General features: G+C 41.7%; 1 protein-coding gene across 3 annotated transcripts in view; it reads right to left on the reverse strand.

Moving 5' to 3' along the window:
- The window catches only part of LOC126299036 (extended synaptotagmin-2-B), a 183,235-nt gene that overhangs the window by 145,108 nt on the left and 14,106 nt on the right, over nt 1-24,021 (reverse strand). For all 3 annotated transcript variants that reach the window (XM_049990676.1, XM_049990677.1, XM_049990675.1), the window contains exons 3-5: nt 20,334-20,474; nt 20,072-20,148; nt 16,010-16,076 (exon numbers count right to left, since the gene is read on the reverse strand). In XM_049990676.1, coding sequence (XP_049846633.1) covers nt 16,010-16,076; nt 20,072-20,148; nt 20,334-20,474 — 285 coding nt within the window. The remainder of the gene's footprint in view (nt 1-16,009; nt 16,077-20,071; nt 20,149-20,333; nt 20,475-24,021) is intronic.

Genomic DNA, 24,021 nt, shown 5'->3' on the forward strand with positions numbered 1-24,021 from the left:
AAGAGTATATATTCTTGGTACCCTAAGGTAAGTGCACAGCTGTGGGCTTATACAGTTCCAAATATAATGGAAACTTTGGGTAACTTGAGGCAAGCATATATTGTACCACCATGGCTCTGTGGAGTGGTTATAATCAGAAGTAGCACCAGAGAATCAGCTGCAGACAGGATTTTATGGTCTCTTCAGGACACTACCAGTATCAACATGTGCCACTCAGGTTGAAGTACCTACCACCTACATTTCACTACCTTTTAGACAGAGTTTTGTAGTGATTGAACCTAGACACAATTAACACCCTAATGAGTGATATGAAAAAAAAACTTATATCTGGAAAGTGTGAGCCTTCATGAAAATCACATATAATTTTGTGTGATAACGAACTGTTCCAAATATGAAGATAAAAAAACCTAACATCTAGAGAGTGTTGCCAACTGTTATCGCTATGAAAACTGTATACATTTACGGACGATTGTCAAACTCTTCCAAATAAGAGGAATGCAATTATTACTGAAGCAAGCGTTAGTGACAAACATGAAAGTGTGAAGCGTGATGGCATCAAAGTTCATAAACAACACAGCAGTGGAGCGAACGAAACAAAAGGAAGAGAGAGTGACAACAGAACCAAGACTCAGTCACCAAAAAGGTACGGTGTTCTTTTTTTAACAGACAACCATGGCAGAAACCCGGTGAGTATTTTACAAGACAATAACAAAGACTTCCAACCAATGGGAATAGTAGACCTGGTTGCAAGAATGAAAAATGTTACTGATGTCGACCTGCAGGAAGAAATGAAAGATGACACTGAAAATGCATAGCAAGTGCCAGCAATGTCACACGAAAAAGAGGCACAAAATTGCTTAGCAAGCCTGGAAAAGTTCTTAGAAGCTAAAAAATCTTGAAACACTATAGTTACAATGCTACCGCAAATGCACGACCTAATATACTGCATGTATCAAAAAGAATCATTCAATTTGGCATGTCTATATTTCTGAAACTAATAAACATATATGATGAATTTTGTTTTCTGATGAACAGGAAACTTGAAACTTTTTTCATACCTTTCATAGGTGTTCAATATGATCCCCCTTGAGATGCACAGCCATTGTCAATGCGGTATTCAAATTGTTCCCACATTGCAGTGAGCATGTCTTGAGATACAGCTTCCATTCAACAGTTGCTGTTATATGATGTCTCAGTTCATGCATTGTTGTTGGTAACGGAGGCACATAAACAGAGTCTTTTATAAAACCCCACAAGAAATAATCACATACAATCAGGTCCGGTGACCTTGGAGACCAGTAATGTAAAGCTGAATCACCTGGTCCAGTGTAACTGACCCATCTTTCAGTAATCCTTTGATTTAAAAATTTACGCACTTCCACAAGCTAGTGTGGTGGTGCCCCACCCTGTTGGTAAATGAAGTCATTCAAATTAGTTGACAACTGTGGGAAAATAATGTTCTCAAGCATATTGAGATATATGCTTCAAGGAACATGGGTGGACGCGTTCAACATCTGTGTTAGACACTCGGGGACGGCCTAGCGGTTTGCCTTTACACAAACAACCTATTTCTTGGAATTGTTCATGCCGCTGTCTAATGCCCTGTGCTGCAGAAGTATCCACACCATACCTAGTACGAAAGTCACACTGAACAGTTACTAGTGTCCTGCACTGCGCAAAATGTAGGATACAAAATGCTTTCTGTTGTCCCGGCACCATTTTTACTAGAACTGAGGTGAGCACTCACTGTTGCTACCTAGTGGGAACCATGTAAAACTCAAGAGTTCGCTCTTTCCAATAGTATGTTGTTCATGCACATATCTCAAATAACAACAGTTGTGACTTCTTTTTAAATCTGATGATTTTTTTCTGATACACCCTGTACAATGTGTGTCAATAAGAAGGTATGAAAAACGAACATCAAAATCAAACAGCTGTGTGCTTCGTTTGGAAAATGTAGAACAGTGGATTAGGTAAAATAAACAAATGCCCATATATCAAACATGGGATGCATCTAAATTTCAAAGGCAAGAAACTTTTATGTGAGAAAGTAAGCAATATTATCAATCACAAAGATAATAGGGATGCTTTTTTTTAGAGTAAAACATAGCAATTTAATCCTTGTATACCAGAATGTTCAGTATATAATGAATAAAACAGAGCATTTGGACATATACCTAAATGAATCAAAACCAAATTTCTTCATAGCAAGTGAAAAAGTCAATTGGATTGATGATCTGAGTAATGAAATGGTATCTGAGGTTGCAACAATAAATTTAAAACTAGGAAACAGCAGTCTGATTGTAGCAACTCTGCATAGGTCACTTGGAAGCAGTTATGAAGACGTTTTCAATTGTCTGCTGGAGAAGACATCAGCATATATATAAAAAGTGCTGTTTGTTGGAGATATCAACACACACTCTTTAAATAACAACAATAATTATTTTTACATTATGTTGACTTACTTCAGTGTTATAACTATTATCACATAAAATCAGAACCTCTACAAGAATTACTGTAGAAAGGCAGACATGCATTGACCATATTCTCATAAACGTAACAAAAGGAGAACTTAAACATACCACCACAGAAAATGACATATCTGGCTACATGTAAATTGATGTATGGAATGTAGATATAACTAAAAGTGATATGTTTATGCATGAAAGAAAAAGTAATTATAATCAACTTAAGAGGGCATTAGGCAATGACAAATGGGAACCTGTTTGCAGTGCAACAAATGAGAATGATAAATGGACAAAAAAATCTATAAACAATTCAATAAGACATTAAATGTAACATGTTCTTTAGTAAAACAAATTCACAATGCTATCAATCACAAATCTGAGAATTTCCCTCCAGAAACCACTGAAAGAGAGAGAACATGAAAGACTGTTACATACTCTTTATGGATACTAAACTACAATACTATTTCACAAAATAGATCTGCTCAGAAAAAAATACAGAGATTCCTTGACTAACCTTAAAGGTTATAAATACACCTATCAAAGAAGCAACTCAACCTGTGTCAGTAAAACAGCCTGAAAAATAATATATAAAGAATGTGGAAAACAGCAGGCTCATGAACATACCAGCATAACATTAAAAGAAAATGACGACATAACAGATGACCCAAAAGCAGTGCGTGAGAAATTCATTCATACAATGTTAAATACAATTAGCACAAATGAAACATATGACTGAGCACCCAGTTTAAATGGTGGACCTCTAAGCAATCATTTCAAAACTTAAAGCTAAAATGTCTTGTGGCTGGGATGACATTTCACATAAGCTGCTAAAGGAATGCAGAGCAGAATTAGTGAAGTTTCTGACACACCTAATAAATATTTCCCTCTGCCATGGAGAATTCTCTGATCTTTTGAAAATGATTTGTAATCCTACTGGTGTAAAAGAAGGGAATAAAAATTGACATGAGAAACGATAGGCCAACATTATTAACTTCAGACCTTGGGAAATTATTAGAGAAAGTAATATTAAATCAATTTGAGGCATATTTCATCAAACATAATCTCTTAAACAATCTACAACATGGTTTTAGAACAGGAAGCCCTACTGCAACAGCAGCAATTTTTATACGTGAAATATTGAACAAGCCAGATGAAGGAGACAAGGTAACATACATCTTCCTGGATACGAGTAAAGCTTTTGACACTGTGAATCATACAGTTATATTGCATAAATTAGTAGCATATGGGATGAGAGGGATAGCCTTACAACTATTTACCTCCTATCTAACACACTGGAAACAGCACATCAAGCTAACTTACAAAAGGAATGAACAGTTGGTAACAACCAAATCAACTCACAAGATACTTTAATGTGGTGTGTCCAAAGGAAGTATGTTGGGGCCTTTTCTGTTTCTCATGTATGTTAATGATTTGATTTAACCCCAAAACTCCAAGGTTGTAAGCTATGCTGATGAAACATTTTTTGTCAGATGGGGCACTGATACACAAACTACTACACACAATAGTGAAATCAATTATAATTTTCTGTCAAGTTATCTTACTGCAAATAAGCTGCTTATAAACAAAGAGAAGACAGTTACACTGCAATTTATGCTTAGCCATAATCATAACATAAGTAGAACAGTATTTACACCTCCATTGGTCCTAAGCTACATAAACACATATTTTTGGGTATAACTGTTGACAAAGACCTGTCGTGGAGAGAACATAGAGACCACATTTGTAAGAAAATCAGTACAAATGTGTACCTACTGAAAAGCATCTCGGTCTTCCTTGATCATGATAGCTCGAGACATACTTCAGAGTGATACAGTCACACCTTCAGTATGGTACCGAGATATGGGGTGGGGCACCAGCTGTCTATACAGGCAGGCTCTTCAGACTACAAAAAATGGCAGTAAGGTAAACAGGAGGGAGCCTTGTACAGAAATCTTCAGAAAACATAAAATACTAACCATCTACTCTACGTACACCCTGTAGACAATGAAGTTTGTAAAATAAAATCCAGAATATAATGTAATAAACAGTAATGTACACAGGTACAATACACGAGGAAGGGAAAACTTTCACAGAACTGTAAGTAAAAAAGGTTGCAGACCATTGTCCACATACAATATTAACCATGTTTAATAACAGACTTCCATCTGACCTCCTGGGCTGGATCAGATCCACAGTCAGATGATTAAACATCTCACGTCTTACTAAAAGCGACATCTCCTCGTCATCTTCAACCGGATCTGGTGGAATGGCATCTTTCCATTGCAGTGGCGGTAGAGCACCATCATTCCAGTGCTCAAGCCTAGTAAAATACCACTTGATGTGGATAGCTACCAGTCTATCAGCTTCACCAACTTTCTTTGTAAGCTGCTGGAATGCGTTGGAGGTTGGGTTGGGTTCTGGAGTCACGTGGCCTACTGACTCCATGTCAGAGCGGCTTCTGCCAGGGTCGCTCTGCCACTGATAATCTTGTCCCCCTAGAGACTGCCATCCGAACAGCCTTTTCCATATGCCAACATCTGGTTACCGTCCTTTTTGACTTGCTTAAGGCATACAACACGACCTGGCGACATCATATCCTTACCACATGGTATGAGTGGCGTTACTGCTGCCTGCTCCCAATTTTGATCCAAAGCTTCCTGTTGCTCCGTTCTTTCTGTGTCCAAGTTGGTGCCTCCCATAGTTCCCTCTGTATTCAGGAGAATGGAGTTCTGCAGGGCTCCATATTGAGTGTCTCTCTATTTTTAGTGGTTACTAATGGTCTCACCCCTTCTGTGTATGCGGATGACTTATGCATTTCGTACTGCTCCTCTAGTACTGGTGTTCCTGAGTGGCAACTGCAGGGAGCCATTCACAAAGCATAGTCATGGGCTCTAGCCCAGCCATGAAATCAGGTGTCATGCATTTCTGTCGGCGTCACACAGTTTATCCAGAACCACAACTTTACCATAATGACGATCCACTCACTGTAGTGGAGGCATATCAATTCTTAGGACTGGTTTTTGACACCTGATTGACTTGACTACCTCACCTTCGTCAGCTCAAGCGGAAGTGCTGGCAGCACCTCAATGCCCTCTGCCACCTGAGCAACACCAACTGGGGTGCAGATCATCCTTGTTCAATTCCGCCGTGACTATGGATGTCTGGTTCATGATTTGGCGGCGCCCTCAGCGCTGCGTTTACTTGACCCAGTGCACCACTGTGGCTTTCGCCTAGTGATGGGAGCTTTTAGAATGAGTCCAAAGACCAGTGTCCTGGTGAGGCCGGAGTCCCTCCATTGAAAGTTAGGTGTGCACAACTGCTCGCCAGTTATGTGGCACAAATTCGTAGTTCTCCAGTGCATCCGAATTACTGTCTCCTTTTCCCAACCACGGCGGTTCGTCTCCCACATTGGCGGCACAGGTCAAGGCTTAAAATTTTGGTTCATGTCTGGTCCCTTCTGTCTGAACTGGAGTCCTTTCTGTTACCACCTCTCCTCAAGGTGCATTCACGTACACCTCCATTGTGTACACCTAGGCCGCAGATTCTTCTGAAACTTTCACATGGCCCTAAGGACTCTGTTAACCCTGTGGCTCTCTGCTATCACTTCCTCTCGATTCTCGACATGTACCGGGGCCATGAAATGGTTTACACTGATGGCTCGATGGCTGACGGTCACGTAGGCTTTGTGTATGTTCATGTAGGCCATATTGAACAGAATTCCTTGCCAGATGGCTGCAGTGTTTTCGCTGCAAAGCTGGCGGCCATATCTTGTGCTCTTGAGCACATTCGCTCATGCCCTGGTAGTCATTTCTCCTGTGTACTGACTCCTTGAGCAGCCTACAAGCTATCGACCAATTCTATCCTTGCCATCCTTTGGTAGCATCCATTCAGGAGTCCATCTATGCCCTGGAATGGCCCCGTTGTTCAGTGGTGTTTGTGTGGACCCCAAGACATGTGGGAATCCCAGGCAATGAACTTGCCGACAGGCTGGTCAAACAGGCTACGCAGAAACTCCATCTGGAGATGGGCATCTCTGACTCTGACCTGTGTTCTCTCTTATGCCGCATGGTTTTTCAGCTTTGGGAGATGGAATGGCACACTCTCAGTGTGCACAACAAACTGCGTGTCATTAAGGAGACTACGAATGTGTAGAAGTCTTCCACGAGATCCTCTCGTAGGGAATCAGTTTTTCTCTGCCAGCTCTGCACTGGCCATACATGGCTAACGCATGGTTACCCATTGCGAGGACCCACTTCAGTGTCACTGTGGCTCACAAGTGCTGGTCATCCACCTCTTGCTGGACTGCGCACTTTTAGCCACTCTGCGGCGGGCTTTTAACTTAAACAGCATCCTACCTTTGGTGTTGGGTGACTGACAATACCTCAACAGCAGCTTTAGTTTTACGCTTTATTCATAAGGGTGGGTTTTATCAACTGATCTGAGTTTCAGCACATGTCCTTTGTCCCTTTGTGTCCTCCATCCTAGTGCTTTTAGGGTGCACATTTTAATGTGTTGCAGAGTGGCTGGCTTCTCCTTTTTATTCTCATGGTCAGCCAACCACGGTAATCTGCTCTCTTGCTTTGATCCCTTCTACATGTTTCTTGCATCTCTCTGTGGTTTTCTTGTCTGATTTTGTCCATTTTAGTGTTTGTTGCCCTACTGTCATTCTTGTGCTTTCTTCCAGCTGTGTTTTGTATGTCTTGATTATTTTACTCCCAGCCTTGTGGAATTATTTTAATCAGAACGAGGGACCGATGACCTAGCAGTTTGGTCCCTCCCCCCTCTTTTAAACCAACCAACGCAGGCCGACGTGTGTATAGAAGTGTCCTCCCTTGGGGATCAGAAGTAACTGTGTAAACATTCACCTCTATGCCATTTGTCTATTAGACGTGCTCAATGTGAGATCAGTGAGTCGTATGTGCACGAGACTTTCCTATGGAGACAAGGAAAAAAGAAAAATGAGGTGTAGTGCAATTCATGACGACAGAAGAAATGTCAGGAAGTGAAATTTGTGCCTCAAAGTCTGTTGTGTACAGTGAACACCATACGTCATATGCATGTCTGTTTTCCAGGAATAAAAGATTTCGAGAAGGTAAGGTACCATTGAAAGACAGTAGTTGGTCAGGACAGGCTCATTGTGTCATTACCCCTTCTGTCACTGTTGCGGTAGATGCTGCCATCAGAAATGATCAATGGCAGATGACATTCGGCTCATGTTGTGCATTAGTCACAGTACCACTCATGCCATCATGACAGAGCCTCTGAAGCTCCAGAAAATCTGTGAGCGGGGCTTGCGCCACAGCCTGATGGAGAAGCAGGAGTTGAACAGAATGTTAACATCACTGCAGCACCCAGAAGTGTATCACTGTGAAGAGTATTGTTTCCTGTCCCATACTATCGTGGAAGATTAAACATGGTATCATCAGTTTGAACCAGAGAGCAAGTGTCTGAACAAGTAATGGAAGCACGTGGATTTACCCCTATCAAAAAAATCCAAAGTCATGCATGCCAGCTCTGGGAAAGTCTAAATGGCCTCTTTATTTGACTGCAAGGGCCTGCTGCCCATTGATTTTCTGAAATACGATGCCACAATTAATGCGTCGCAGTATGTGGGCAATTTGCAAAAACTGAAGTGTGCCATCAGGTTCAAACACTCGGGAAAGTTGTGGATAGCATCATCCTGTAGCAGGATAATGACCACCCACATGTTGCCAAGGTTGTTTTGACTACACTGCAGAAGTTTCACTGTGAAGTCCTTACAACGTCTTCCACACAGTCCCAATCTCTCCCCATGCAATTTTCATATTTTTGGGGCCCTGAAGAGATATTTGTGGCCACTGATTTGCTTCAGACCAAGAGGTGCATACATGGGTACGATCATTGTTCCATAGGCAACTGCAAACAGTTTTCCTTAAAGGCATTGACCATCTTGTCTCACAGTGGGATAAATGTATTAACAGTTCTGATAATTACTTTTCAAGTAATAAACAGTTTACTTACTTTCTCTCACTGTGTCTTGTTTTCATTTGACTACCCCTTATACTTATATCAATTCCTATACCATAACTGAATGTCATTGGTAACTTCACACTTCCACAACTTAGGTAGTAGGAAGGAACAATATGAGAACTGAAAGAGTGAAATCACCCCATCCACTGATGGGGCTTCTCAATCCCTAGGCAGTGTTAATCAAACTGGGTTAAATCCAGAAACACAGTATGTCATGATATGAAGAATAATCCTGACTTCAAGGTATGACGATGCCAGAAGGGGGACTTTGCCACAATAAATCATCTCCAGTGAAGTGGCAAAGAAACTGGTATAGGCACGCATAATCAAATACAGAGAGATGTAAACAGGCAGAAGACAGCACTGCGGTCACTAACGCCAATATAGGACAAGTGTCTGGCACAGTTGTTAGATCAGTTACTGCTGCTACATTGGCAAGTTATCAACATTTAAGTGAGTTTGAATGTGTTGTTATAGTTGGTGCACAAGCAATGGGAAACAGCATCTCCGAAGGTAACGATGAAGTGGGGATTTGCCCATACGACCATTTCGTGAGCGTACTGTGAATATCAGGAATCCAGTAAAACATCAGATCTCTGACATCGCTGTGACTGGAAAAAGATCGTGCAAGAACAGGATCAACATTGACTGAAGAGAATTGTTCAATATGACAGAAGTGCAGCCCTTCCGCAAATTGCTGCAGGTCTCAATGTTGGGCCATTAACAAGAGTCAGTGTGCGAACCATTCAACGAAACATCAATGATATGGGCTTTTGGAGCCAATGGTCCACTCATGTACCGTGGCTGACTGCACGACACAAAGCTTCACACCTTGCCTGAGCCCATCAACACAATCACTGGACTGTTGATGACTGGAAACATGTTACCTGGTTGGTCGACTCTCGTTCCAAATTGTATCAAGAGGATGGCCGTGTACAGGTATGGAAACAACCTTATGAATCCATGGACCCTGCATATCACCATGTGACTGTTCAAGCTGGTGGAGGCTCTGTAATGGTATGGGGTGTGTGCAGTTGGAGTGATATGGGACCCCTGATACTTCTAGATATGACTGACAGGTGACATATATGTAAGCATCCTGTCTGGTCACCTGCATCCGTTCATGTCCACGGTGCATTCCAATGGACGTGGGCAATTCCAGCAGGACAGTGCGACACCCCACACATCCAGAATTGTTACAGAGTGGCTTCGGGAACAGTCTTCCAAGGTTAAACACTTCCACTGGCCACTAAACTCTCCAGACAGGATCATCATCGAGCGTATCTGGGATGCCTTGCAATGTGCTGTACAGGAGAGACCTCTGCCCCCTCGTACTCTTATGGATTTATGGGCAGCCCTGCAGGATTCATGGTGTCTATTCTCTCCAGCATTACTTCAGACACTAGTCAAGTCCATGCCACGTCATGTTGCAGCACTTCTGTGTTCTCGCAGGGGCCCTACACAATATTGGGCAGGTGTACCAATTTCTTTGACTCTTCAGTGTAGATATCACAGACTCATCAGTTAAATTACAAGACAGTTGCAGATCCAAGGAAGGATCTGCTTCATCAAGTATCAAACATTAATAACCAATTACTGACCACGGCTTGCCCCATTGTGTCAGTTTGTTGATTTGCATAGCTGTCACTTCTTTGTAGCATGAAAGGTGATCTGCTACTGTTAAAAAATAACAATTTTCTGCCATTTTTGCCCAAGAAAACCTGGGATGTCAAAACTGATCATCTCAAACAGCTTACTTGCCTCCAGTAATCTCTGTAGTGCAATGCACTAATGACGTGACTCGTTGGATGCTTGGTACATAGTTTTTTTTACATACTGTTCTATGTTGTGCTTATGTATTCAACACCAATATTGTTCTGCCAAACATCATTCCATTTTTCTATAACCCCCATGTCCTGCTAACACATTATTGTGAACCCACCTTAATACTTAATCTCAAAATGTAGCTGGTACCACAATATGGAGTCTGAGCTTTGTTTTCTTTCATAACACACTGTTGCCCACAATGATTTGGGATTGCATTTCAAATAATTTGGTTTTCATAAGCTGTTTGCGCCTTCTACCATTCTGCAGTGGTGGAACCTATGAATTGCAATGTATTAAATTTCTGACTGGTACGGCTGCCCAATATTGTGAAGGGCCCCCCACGAGCACGCAGAAGTGCTGCAACATGACATGGCATGGACTCAACTAATGTCTGACGTAGTGCTGAAGGGAACTGACACCATGAATCCTGAAGGGCTGTCTATAAATTTGTAAGAGTAAGAGGGGGTTGAGATATCTTCTGAACAGCACATTGCAAGGCATCCCAGATACGCTCTATAATGTTCCTGTCTGGGGAGTTTGGTGGCCAGTGGAAGTGTTTAAATTCAGAAGAGTGTTCCTGGAGCCACTCTGTAACAATTCTGGATGTGTGGAGTGTCTCACTGTCCTGCTGGAATTGCCCACGTCCATCGGAATGTCCAGTGGACATGAATGGGATGCAGGTGATCAGACAGGGTGCTTATATATGTGTTACCTGTCAGTTGTATCTAGACATATCAGACATCCCATATCACTCCAACTTCACACACCGCACACCATTGCACAGCCTCCACCGCCTTGAACAGCCCCCTGCTAACATGTAGGGTGCATGGATTCATAAGGTTGTCTCCATACCCATACACATCCATCTGCTCAATACAATTTGAAATGAGATTGGTCTGACCGGGCAACATGGTTCCAGTCATCAACAGTCCAATGTCAGAGTTGGTGGGCCCGGGCAAGGTGTAAATCTTTGTGTCGTGCAGTCATCAAGTGTACACAAGTGGACCTTCGGCTCCAAAATCCTGTATCAATGATGTTTTGTTGAATGGTTTGCATGCTGACACTTGTTGATGGCGCAGCATTGAAATCTGCACCAATTTGCAGAAGGGCTGCACTTCTGTCATGTTGTCATATTCAATGTGTCTCTTTAGTCATCGTTGGTACCGTTTTAGCAGGGCCTTTTCCGGCTACAGCAATCTCGGAGATTTGATGTTTTACTAAATTCTTGATATTCACAGTACACTCATGAAATGGTTGTATGGGAAAAATCCCCACTTCACCACTACCTTGGAGATGCTGTGTCCCATCAGTCGGGTGCCGACTATAACACCACACTCAAACTCACTTAAATCTTGATAACCTGCCATTGCAGCAGCAGTAACCAATCTAACAACAGCACCAAACACTTGTTGTCCTATATACACATTGCTGACTGGAGTGGCATCTTCTGCCTGTTTGCATATCTCTGTATTTGAATAAGCATGCCTATACTAGTTACTTTGGCACTTCAGTGTAAATAGTGAAGGTCAGAAATTATTATTTTTTTTGTTGCAAAAACAAACTTGTATGCTATGTACACTGTTTTACAAAATGCTATTAGAACTTTAAAGCTTCTACTGAATAATAGCTTTTCTCTATTAATAAAGGCTAAAGTTTATTCTTTGAAGTGTTTAAATTAGCAATGTGCAAGGGTGCGAGGAGCTCCCACTCTGTAAATGAGGCATTATAGGGTTCACTGTGGCATGTAGTGAACAAGAGGACTTTCTGTTCTGCCTGCCGTTAAAGAGTGCAAAAGGCTGCGGGGGTGGTTCTCCGAGTCAGGGACTCCAGCACAGTGCTCAGAAAAGTGTTCAGCAATTGCGCTTGACGTTAATGTCAGGGACACATGTTGGGTTCTGGTTCCCAAAAATACGTCTGATCTTCGTCCAGACTTGGGAAGGTGACGTACGGCACCCAATGATTTGACACATACCTCTCCCAATGTTCCTGTTTCCATCGTTTTATAAGTTGGCGAACACGGGCATGCAGCTACTTAAAGGCTATTAGGTGCTCTACAGAAAGGTGCCGCTTATGTCACTATAGAGCTCGCCAACGCTCTTTAACTGCCTCAGTGACTTCCGGCAATCACCAAGGGACTGTCGTTTGCTGGGGGCACCCTAAAGAATGAGGGATTGCATTTTTCACCGCAGGAAAGATTGCTGTAGTGACCTGCTCAACGACAACATCGGTGGCACCATGTGGGGGAGATTCGGTGGTGACAGCAGAGATGAACGCTTCCCAGTCTGCCTTGCTTAAAGCCCATCTGGATAGGTGTCCATGGGCATGATGCCAGGGGAGTGACAGGAAGTTGGGGAAGTGGTCACTACCACACAGATCATCATGTGCTCTCCAGTGGATGGATGGGAGAAGGCCAGGACTGCAAACTGAGAGATCAATGGCCAAATATGTGCCCTGTGCCAAACTGAAATGTGTGGGTGCACCTGTATTTAAGAGGCAGAGGTCGAGTTGTGACAGTATATTTTCGACCTCCCTATCTCTGCCAGTAAGCATGGTGCCACCCCACAAAGTGTTATACGCATTTAAGTCTCCCAAAAGTAGGAAAGGTTTAGGGAGTTGATCAATCAGTGCAACCAATATGTACAGGGGTACTGCAACATCTGGAGGAAGCTACACATCGCAGACAGTTATTTCCTATGTCATCCATATCCTGACAGCCACAGCTTCAAGAGGGGTTTGAAGGGGCACACGTTGACTAGATACTGAGTTCAGGACAAAGACACAAACCCTACCTAACACACTATTATGGTCGCTACAGTTCCTGTAATATCTCTTATAGCCGCGGAGGGCAGGGGTCTGCATTGCTGGCAACCAGGTTTCCTGTAGGGCAGTGCAGAAAGCAGGTGTAAATCTTAACAGTTATCATAGCTCAGCCAGGTTGTGGAAAAACTGCTGCAATTCCACTGGAGGATTACATGATCATGCGACTGGGAAGATATGAAACACTCAATGAAGTAGTCTACACCTCAGGGTCACCAGCTGCAACCAGATGAGTGAATCCATTGTGTCCGAGGGCACAGAGAGATCTACATCCTCAGCAGACACCAGAATCTGCCCCTCATCCTCAGACACAGAGCTTGTAAGTAGTGGCGGTGTGGGTGCCACCGCAGTGCCTTGGTTCTTGGGAGTATTTTTCTTTTGAAGTTTCTCTCGCTGCTCTGTAGGTTTGTGCAGCTGGGATGACTTCACTGATTCAGTCTCAGGGACTGAGGAGGACCGTGACCAGCTACCTGTTGATGCTTCAGCCACTGGCTGGTGTCAGCTTTGTCACTCGTAGGAAGCTGGGAAGGGAGAGACCCAAGAGATCTCTTCCTCGCAAGAGGAGCCGAAGAAGACTTACGCTTCTCTGGCTGAGAAGTGGGGACTGACGTCCTCAATGGTTGGGGGGAGGGGGGGGGGGGATTGGCTCCTGAAGTAGGTTGTGCAGGAGCAACTGGGAAGGAAGTGCCTCCCACCACCAAGGGGGCAGGTGGAGTCTGACGGCTGAGAGCCAACTGTACATGGCAGAACGGAAGATGGTAGAACCATTGTTGTAGTGGCGGCGTAGGTTGACGGCATATGCACAGGATGTAGCTACTCATATTTTCTCTTAGCCTCAGTGTAGGTCAGTTGATCCAGGGTCTTTTATTCCATTATTTTTCCTTTTCTTTCTGGAGAATCCTGTAGTCTGGCAAGCAAGGCGAATGGTGCTCTCCACAGTTGACATAGATGGGAGGCGGGGCACAGGGAGTATTGGGATATGAAGGATGTCCACAATTCCAACAGGTGATGCTGGTAGTACAGCAGGAAGACATATGGCCAAACTTCCAGCACTTAAAGCACCGCATCGGGGGAGGGATATACGGCTTTACGTCACAGCGGTAGACCATCACCTTGGCCTTCTAGGGTAATGTGTCGCCCTCGAAGGCCAAGATGAAGGCACTGGTGGTAGTTTGTTTATCCCCCAGACCCTGATGGACACCTCGCCGCTCTAAATACTCGCGCAGCTCATCATCAGCCAGCATAAGACGATCCCTGTGAAATATAATACCCTGGACCATATTTAAGCTCATAGGACGTGATGGAAACAGAAACATTCCCCAGCTTGTCACAGGTGAGTAGTGCCCGTGACTGGGCAGACGATGCTGTTTTGATGAAGACCTACCCTGACCGCATTTTGGAGAAGCCCTCCACCACCCCAAACTTGTCCTCTAAATGCTCCACAAAAAACTGAGGCTTCATTGACAAGGAAGATTCCCTATCGATTCTCGTACATATGACGTACCGGGGTGAATAAGCTTTGCTGCCATCCTTAGTCTGGTGTTCCTCCCATGGAGTGGCCAGCGAGGGATACGATTTGGGGTCGTATTTCTTAGCACTGAGGTCAGACTTTGACCGCTTAGAGACTGCTAGTGTTTGACCACCAGCAAGAGATGACGTACAATGCTTCATGGTGTGTCATCCACCCTGATGCCACCCACTCTGACCAGGAGCCCTCCCCAAAGGCGCCACCCAGCCGCAGCAAAGGCCAACTGGCTGAATGGCCATTGCTGAGAGCCCCAATGCCCCGGGGTGACGGGCATCTACTCCTTGGCATACGTGGGGAGTTAATGGCACAGGCATCAGCAGAGTGATCCCTGTGTTGTCAGAGGGCTACAACCAACAGGGTACATGGCAGCCCCACCACAATGGACTGGCTACCATGCTGGATATCAGGCGCAAACGAGCTAAGAAGACCATAATGGTCGGCAGTGCAGAAAGCGATACTGCACAGAGGATGGAGGAAAACACACTCAGGAGGGTGACCTCGCCCAACAGCTGGAGAATGAGCGTAAGTGCAGATCCACGCTGATGAAAGATGCAAGAAGTCTCAGCGCATGATGGACATTACGCAATATGGAAGGCGCCCTTCCCCAATTGGCTTGCTCTTCGGGAAAATTTTGAGAAATGGAGGACAAACCGTATAGAGGACCATCACATAAAGGCCGAAACATGTGAGACTCCTTTTCGTCGACTCTTATGACAGGTAGGAATACCTTGGGCCTATTCTAATCCCTGGACGTGCAGTGGGAGGCAGGGGGAGGGGGGGGGGGACCTCCTGCCTGCATTACCAACATCCACATCACATCATGCACATGCACATTATATAGCCTGTCTTGTTTCCATTTGACTGCCACCTTGTATATATGTAACAGCTATCAAGAATACATAAAGGTAAATGCCAATTTCGTTGGTGTGGTGGCTGCATTGACAGCATGTAGTCTGTGGTAAAGAGAGCTCAAAAATTCCTATGTGTGAGTGAGAGAGATAGAATATGCCTAGTACCAATTTACAGGAGGTATAAAGAGAACTGCACCCAGCACTAAACTGGCAATGCAAATACATTAGAACCAGCAGGATGAAACTAGTAGAATGAGGAACTGATGAGGAGTAGCGGAGCCCCCTCCCCCCTTTTTTTTTTTTTTTTTTTTTTTTAAGAAAGGGGTGGGGCAGGGAAACGAGAAGATACAAGCATTAAGTTCACAAAACCTTACTAGTGGTTGTCATGTAGTATGCTTGCAGAAGTAATGATAATGATTTATATGATTATCATGATGATAAACCTAAACTCAATGACACACATGTAATTGGCATGGCAGAAAATATGCTAGATATTAAATACAACACACCTGTAAATCTTTAATGCCTCCTTTGATTCCACCAATACTAAAAGATATATCACAGTCACCAGCGTACCTAGAACATAAGAAATGTAAACTTGAAAACTCATCACACACAACAGAAATTCTAAAAAGAAAAGTGTCAGAATCACTCTGGAAATGAAGTAAAACTATTTTTTAAATTCTTTTAGTCTGAAACTTATGTTAACAATGCACATTTTTGTATCTTAACAACAATAATCAACTTATATTCTTATGTTAATGCGAGATATCCAAATAATTTCACCAAATCTATATCTGGGATGATACACTCAAAACTAATCTTATTTGGACAAGAAAGTATTGCCGCACAAGTTCTACAGGGTGGCGAGACTGTCTCTAACACACATGCACAAATTCCCTACAAACTTTCACAATTCATCTTTCAAACAGCATTAATCCTTACACAGTAACAGGCCAAAAAGGTGTTTTTCAGTTATGTTACAGGTCAAAAATATGACTTAGCATGGTAATTCATACATAAGCTAAGCCTGCTAAATGACTGCAGGAATCCTGTTAACGTTTTGTACTTACAATGTCTGTTATAGGGTCAGATTCGAGCAGAAAGAAATAATAGGAATGCAGCTCAGAATGTTGTGGGAAGAACTGCAGGAAATCTCAAACAGATGTTAACAAGGGAGCAAATGTACACCTTCTCTGGTATAATTTAAGAGCAGCACGTAGAACATCATTTTACATTCTACTATGTTCATTTGGACAACTCTATTTCAAACTTCACAGGCCAAGTTACTTCAATGATTTCTGGTTCTTGTGGCAGATATGTGAACTGCTGAGCAAAGGTGGTAAGCATGCTGTTATCATTCTTTGGTGGAGAACAGAATTGTATTTTTAAATTTCTGAGTGCACCATAACAAATCCAAATTCAAATTTACAGGAAAATGTTGAACAAGCTTGGAGGTGATTACATAAACATGTCTAAAGGTGGTGCAGTTTTTTTTTAAGATGTCCATTTGAAGACTGAAAATTTTTTGTGTTCTGGGTGACCAATACCAGTTGTTTACTTACATGGATATGGTGACTATACAGTTCTAACAATACCAGTCATGACCTTCTTCTTCTGCGCAAATGCACACATATTACCAGAACTCTTACGGGACTTGGTAAGAATGTCTTCCACGAGTAATGAGTGTGCTGGGCTGGGACACTACGGATGTAGTGTGTGGACATATAAGGTGACAATGTGGGTCTCACAGGAAGTGTGCAAGAGATAGTACCTGCAGTAGCACTATCCTCTGTGCCCTCGGTGGCTCAGATGGATAGAGCATCTGCTATGTAAGCAGATCCCAGGTTCGAGTCCCAGTCAGGGCACACATTTTCACCTGTCCCCATTGCTACATACCAACACCCATCAGCAGTTGAAGGTATTAATATATAATCTAATAGCAGTTGTATCTTCACTTAATGTCACTACTTTTCGGGACTACCAACAGATCCAGCTGTGAAACTTGGTACACCAGTTAAATAGTTTTTACAGTGTAGTGTATAATATAATGCAAGATAAATGAAAATTTAATCAAGTTAGTGCCAACTAAATAGCAAGGGATCTAATAAATGGTTTAGGCGGCCGCTGAATGATGACATCTAGAACACAAAGCATTTTTGCTGACAGCATGTTATTACCTCATGGAAGGAATTTTTTTGAACTATTTAGCACACAAGTATAAACACAAAAAGATGCATTCTCCAAAGAATGGAAACAAACTGGAATTCCCCTGGATCTCATAAATTCAGATAGATGCAATTTACAAAAAAAAAAAAAGTATTAGAGAGAGTGCTTTGTAGCATGCATGATGTCCTGATAGTGGTCTTTGTTTACGGCGACTTCTGCACAAGGGAAAGTATTACCAGCATGGAAAGAGATTCGTTGAGAGATGACATTAGTGTTACAAGTTATAAATGAACATTTACACATATATTACAAATATATTAATTCTCCAAGTGTCTGATAGTCCCATGACAAGGTTCCCCCCTTAGTTTCATTTCCTCTGCATGAGCGGGTACTTATTTATCAACCTTAATATGAACTTGCAAACGTAGGTTAATGTGCACCATACTGACAATAATACAAAATGAGAATGTGCGCTGCTACAAATCAACATGGCGTAAAGAGATCAGAAATGAAAACAGTTTGTTCCAGGTAAAACTAACGAACTACACAAATCACATGACACTATATGCAAAATTATAATCCAAATTTATATTCCATTAATTTAGCAGCTGAAATTTAAAATACTGGAATAAGTGCCTTAACAACACTCACAGCAGAGGTTAGAGCCTGCTGAAAAGGTAAGTATACTGTCACAGGTAGTTTCGACTATGAATTTAACTACTTTAAAGGTAAGATAAAATTGATATTGTAGTACACATGGTGTTTCAAATAGATTCATGTAATTTCACAAGATTACATCTTCTACAAGAACGAAAATAGAAATCTGGGGTGAATTTTAATTTATGCACTGAAACTAAAAGTTCACCTTTGCACCAGTTTTAAGTAGTTGATTTAAGTGGTTGCTAATAAAGGCCTCCTTGCTGTAGTTAGCTTGCTCTCTCACTCATTCATTACCCAGTGCATCGAGTTAAGATGACAATAACAAGGACACAAAATATGCTTCCCATTTGCCATTTCAACATGTGCAGTTCAGTTACAACTGTGTGGTTTGATTTTCATTGTGAGTAAGCACTGAATTGTTCTACAGCTCAAGATATTTGAAAATGACCCAGTAGTTTCAAGATATGGATTGTTTATGAGAAGTTCCTAGGTCTCCCCTGAGCACTTGTTCAAAGTGTGCAACACATTCAACAGAATTTTGCGTGTGTGTGTGTGTGTGTGTGTGTGTGTGTGTGTGTGTGTGTGTGTGTGTGTGTGTGTGTGTGTGTGTGTGTGGTTTTGTGGCAACGTTTACGTTTCAAATCGTACAGAATTCAACTGCTTGAAGTTCTCAATGGTTACAATAAACCATTTGCTCTAAATGAAGGAATGTGAAGTTGAACACTTCAGAAAATGAAAGAACATTGTATCCTATGATTACAATATCAATAAGTCACAACTGGAATCAGTCAGTTCAGACAAATAACTGGATGTAACACTTTGTAAGGATATGAAATGGAACTGTTACATAGGTTCGCTTTTTGGTAAAATAGGCAACAAAATTGAGTTCATTTGCAGGATACTAGGAAATTTAAGATTGCTTACAAAGAACTCGTGCGACCCATCCTAGAACAATGCTCTAAGTGTGTGAGAACCATACAGAAAATATCCAAGAGGGGATGTTGAACGTATACAAAGAAGTGTAGCATGAATGATCACAAGTTGTCTGACTCATGGGAGAGTCTCACAGAGTTTCTGAAAAATCGGAAGTTGCAGAAGCTTAAATAAATATATGCAAGCTATACCATGAACACCTATTTACAAAGTATCAAGAACTAGCATTAAAAGAGGACTGTCTGATTATACTAAAAACCACTGTGCATTCTCTTGCAGGGACCATGAAGACAAGATTAGACTAATTACAGTACACACAGAGGCATTTAGGTAAGCAATTTTTGTGCACTCCATACATGAATAGAATGGGAAGAAGCCTTAATAAGTGCTACAACACGAAGTACCCTGTAACATGCAATTAGCAGCAATTTGTAGAATATACACGTAAAAGAAGATGAAGTTAAGATTTACTCCATGCTTCTACCTTCACTCATGTAGAATATAGTCCTTGAAACTGTATGAACCTTTTTGAAACATTTTGCATAACATTCCCCCCTGTAATGTACAAAGCACTAGCTGATGCAGTACTGGCCACAAAGGTTGAATAACTCTGCTTCCTTCTCCAACAGATAAAGAAAATACTCTCATTGTATAAAATTACGATTGCAATCCAAAACGTAAGATTGCTCTGCTATCTTGCTTGTTTCATACAATATCATAAAAATACAGTTGTTAGTAGTAACAACAACAACAACAACAACAACAACAACAACAACAATAATAATAATAATACGGCAAATAGCACTTACGAAACATCCATATCCAAAATAATTTGGTCCCGTGGAACATTCTGGTCATATACCTTCACACCACCAATCCTCAGGGGCTATAAAATGAAATGTTCAATATATTTTACAATTAGCATGTACTACACTTTTTAACTGGATTGCAGACATTTCTGTTTCTCTGTACATATTCTGCAGACCATACTCACTAAATAATGATTTAAGAAAATATTCAAGGGTATTAAATAAGAAATTAGTTATAAAATATGGTTTGTGATATACTTACAATACTACCCAATACCATTTTCTCAAAATGGAAGCCATTTAAGTGGTAAGCAACTAAGCTTTCTCTGATGCTTGGTTCAATAGTGTTTTTAAGGATATCTTTGGCATAGTGATTTACATTTGGCCAAACTTGACGAAGGATCTGGAATGAAAGTATTTCATCATGATTGTAAATTTTCTATTTGAATGAAAAAGTACATTGTGATCACCACTGCATAAAATAATTCATTTCTTTTTTCTATGTGACCAATAATTCACCACTAATTCAGTCTACAAAAGGGACATCTCAATTATGATATGTATAAAAAAATTTGTTTCTACCATTTTAAGTACTATTAAAAACTAAAGGCAAGTTTTGGAAAAGTTATCCTTGAAAACTAATATTATTATTTTATATTGTAGGTCTTCCACTACCTGAAAAAAGAAATGTTTAAAAATTTGGTAATTAAAGGAATCAAACTGGACTATTTGCATTACTAAAAAGAAAATCAAGTATCAGAACAGCAAGTGATGACCAATAGGCTCGCCACAAAACTACTTGAGTAACAACTCTGAACAGCGCTGATAGCATCAATGGTTGGTTGATTCGGGGGATGGTACCAAACAGCAAGGTCATCGGTCCCATCTGATTAGGGAAGGATGGAGAAGAAAGTCGGCCATGCCCTTATAGAGGAACCATCCTGGCATTTACCTGAAGCAATTTAGGGAAATCATAGAAAACCTAAATTAGAATAGCCAGACATGGGTTTGAACCATCATCCTCCCTAATATGAATACAGTGTGTTAACCACTGCACCACCTCAGATGGTGACAGCATCAATAACCAAACTATAATTTTATAATGCAGAAGGATGCCCTTAAACACTTAGAGATGTTAGTTCTACAAAAGAACATGTGGACACCTCACCAGGAATACAAATAAAGTCAAGGGGGTAAATATACAAAGACATACCCAGTATGTCCCCACCATCAGTTTTAATTAGTGATATACAATATTAGTAATACATACAATGACAGCGAAAGATATAATCACAATTTCAGTATAAATCTGTCATCCTTTTAGATTAAGGTTCAGAGAGGAAATCTGTATTGTGATGTGAAAGTCTTAACAAGTTGCCCAGACACAATGCTAGAAATTGGGAATCCTCAGAAACCCAAAATTAAAGGCGTGCTCCATTTTATATTCGCTCACACTGTCTTGGATATGGACGTGGACACAGAGCTCTACTACTGGTCTTACCTTTCAATTAAGAATACTGATAACTGAAACTGAAAGTTGTATGAGGTAAGATTGGTTGGTTGTGGGGGAGGGAAAGGGGGGTGGGGCTGGGGGTTGAGAGGGGACTAAATGTGTACATGGTAAGAAGATAGTAACGCAACATTTCTGCAGTGGAAAACGTTCATCCTGTTGTATAATAATAACTAAAAATGAGACCCCACCAGAAAAGCAAAACAAGCCTGTAACAGCTGCCTGAAGATTGATTTTCAATAATTCTGAAATCAGTAATGGTTTGGTTTAAACTGCATAGTATCTTACTCTGGAATAAAGTTTCAAAAGATCAGATCTTCAAATCACAAGTGTTTCTGTAACATCATTTGATAGGCTATTAAAGTTCACATTTAACTGGTAATTAGATCCAGGGGCAGTGATGGATCAGTGCCACTAACCATTAGCAATATGTGATACTACAGTAACTGTGTTATTCTGAATTATGATGCAAGTTCCTTGGGAACTGCGATGACTACAGAAATTATGAAATACGTGAAATGTATTAAGAACCGCAAATATGGACTACTATCAGCTGTATAATGGAATAACGGCAATAAAAATTTGTGCCAGACCGGGACTCCAATCCATATTTCCCACTTATCGCGATTGGTCGCCTTACCATTTCACTATCTGAGCATGACTCACAGCCAAACAACTTCCACAGGTTGACAACAAAGTGTCCATAACATGTACTTGTACATATGTAATGTACACTACTGGCCATTAAAATTGCTACAACACAAATATGACGTGCTACAGATGCAAAATTTAACTGACAGGAAGAAGATGCTGTGACATGCAAATGATTAGCTTTTCAGAGCATTCACACAAGGTTGGCATTGGTGGCGACACCTACAACGTGCTGACATGAGGAAAGTTTCCAACTGATTTCTCATATACAAACAGCAGTTGACCGGCGTTGCCTGGTTAAACGTTGGTGTGATGCCTCATGTAAGGAAAAGAAATGTGTACCATCACATTTCCAACTTTGATAAAGGTCAGATTATAGCCTATCACGATTGCGGTTTATCGTATCGCAACATTGCTGCTCGCATTGGTCGAGATCCAATGACTGGTAGCAGAATATGGAATATGTGGGTTCAGGAGGGTAAAACGGAATGCCGTGCTGGATCCCAATGGCCTCGTATCACTAGCACTTGAGATGACAGGCATCTTATTCGCATGGCTGTAACGGATCGTGCAGCTACATCTCGATCCCCGAGTCAACAGATGGGGACGTTTCCAAGAAAACAACCACCTACACGAGCAGTTCGACGACATTTGCAGCAGCACGGACTATCAGCTCAGAGGCCATGGCTGTGGGTAGGGTGTATTTGTCATTGCCGTACTGGTGTATCACCAGGCGTGATGGTATGGGGTGCCATTGGTTACACGTCTCTGTCACCTCTTGTTCGCATTGATGGCACTTTGAACAGTGGACTTTACATTTCAGATGTGTTACAACCCGTGGCTCTACCCTTCATCCGATCCCTGCAAAATCCTACATTTCAGCAGGATAATGCACGACCGCATGTTGCAAGTCCTGTACGGGCCTTTCTGGATACCGAAAATGTTCGACTGCTGCCCTGGCTAGCACATTCTCCAGATCTCTCACCAACTGAAAACGTCCGGTCAATGGTGAACGATCAACTGGCTCGTCACAATACGCCAGTCACTACTCTTGATGCACTTTGTTATCGTGTTGAAGCTGCATGGGCAGCTGTACCTGTACACGACATCCAAGCTCTGTTTGACTCAATGCCCAGGCCTATCAAGGCCGTTATTACGGCCAGAAGTGGTTGTTATGGGTACTGATTTCTCAGGATCTATGCACCCAAATTGCATGAAAATGTTATCACATCTCAGTTTTAGTATAATATATTTGTCCAATGGATACCTGTTGATCATCTGCATTTCTTCTTGGTGTAGCAGCTTTAATGGCCAGTAGTGTATAATCACATACAGGGGAGACATTTTAAATGAAAATCACTTGCCCGGTATTGGCAGATAAATACAATATGGCAGTGCCTGTGTTAGTCTGAATTATAATGGGTAGTTCGTTTGGACATGCATGTGTGCTACAAATTTGAGGTAGGTTTATGATTCTTTCATGTTGTTTCTACTTTACTTGAAGCTGCTGCTGAAGTTAGTTTGTTTCTTCCAGTGTAACTAAACAAAGTATGCAGATCTATGTGAGCAGACAAATGTTGATGAGACAAGTGCCAAACCAGAAAACAGGCAGTGTCAATACAAAAACTGAAATACTGAATTTGAAGTCTCATCATTACTTAGCAAACGGGGGAAAAACATTGAACCATCCACTGTCACACTACTGCAGAGAGGTAAGTTACACATACATCACTACCAGTGATGCTGAATAGCAACTGAGATTTCTGAAACTCAGTATTGTTATAGTGTC

The sequence above is a fragment of the Schistocerca gregaria genome, chromosome X, assembly GCF_023897955.1.
Source record: "Schistocerca gregaria isolate iqSchGreg1 chromosome X, iqSchGreg1.2, whole genome shotgun sequence".
NCBI classification, from domain to species: domain Eukaryota; kingdom Metazoa; phylum Arthropoda; class Insecta; order Orthoptera; family Acrididae; genus Schistocerca; species Schistocerca gregaria.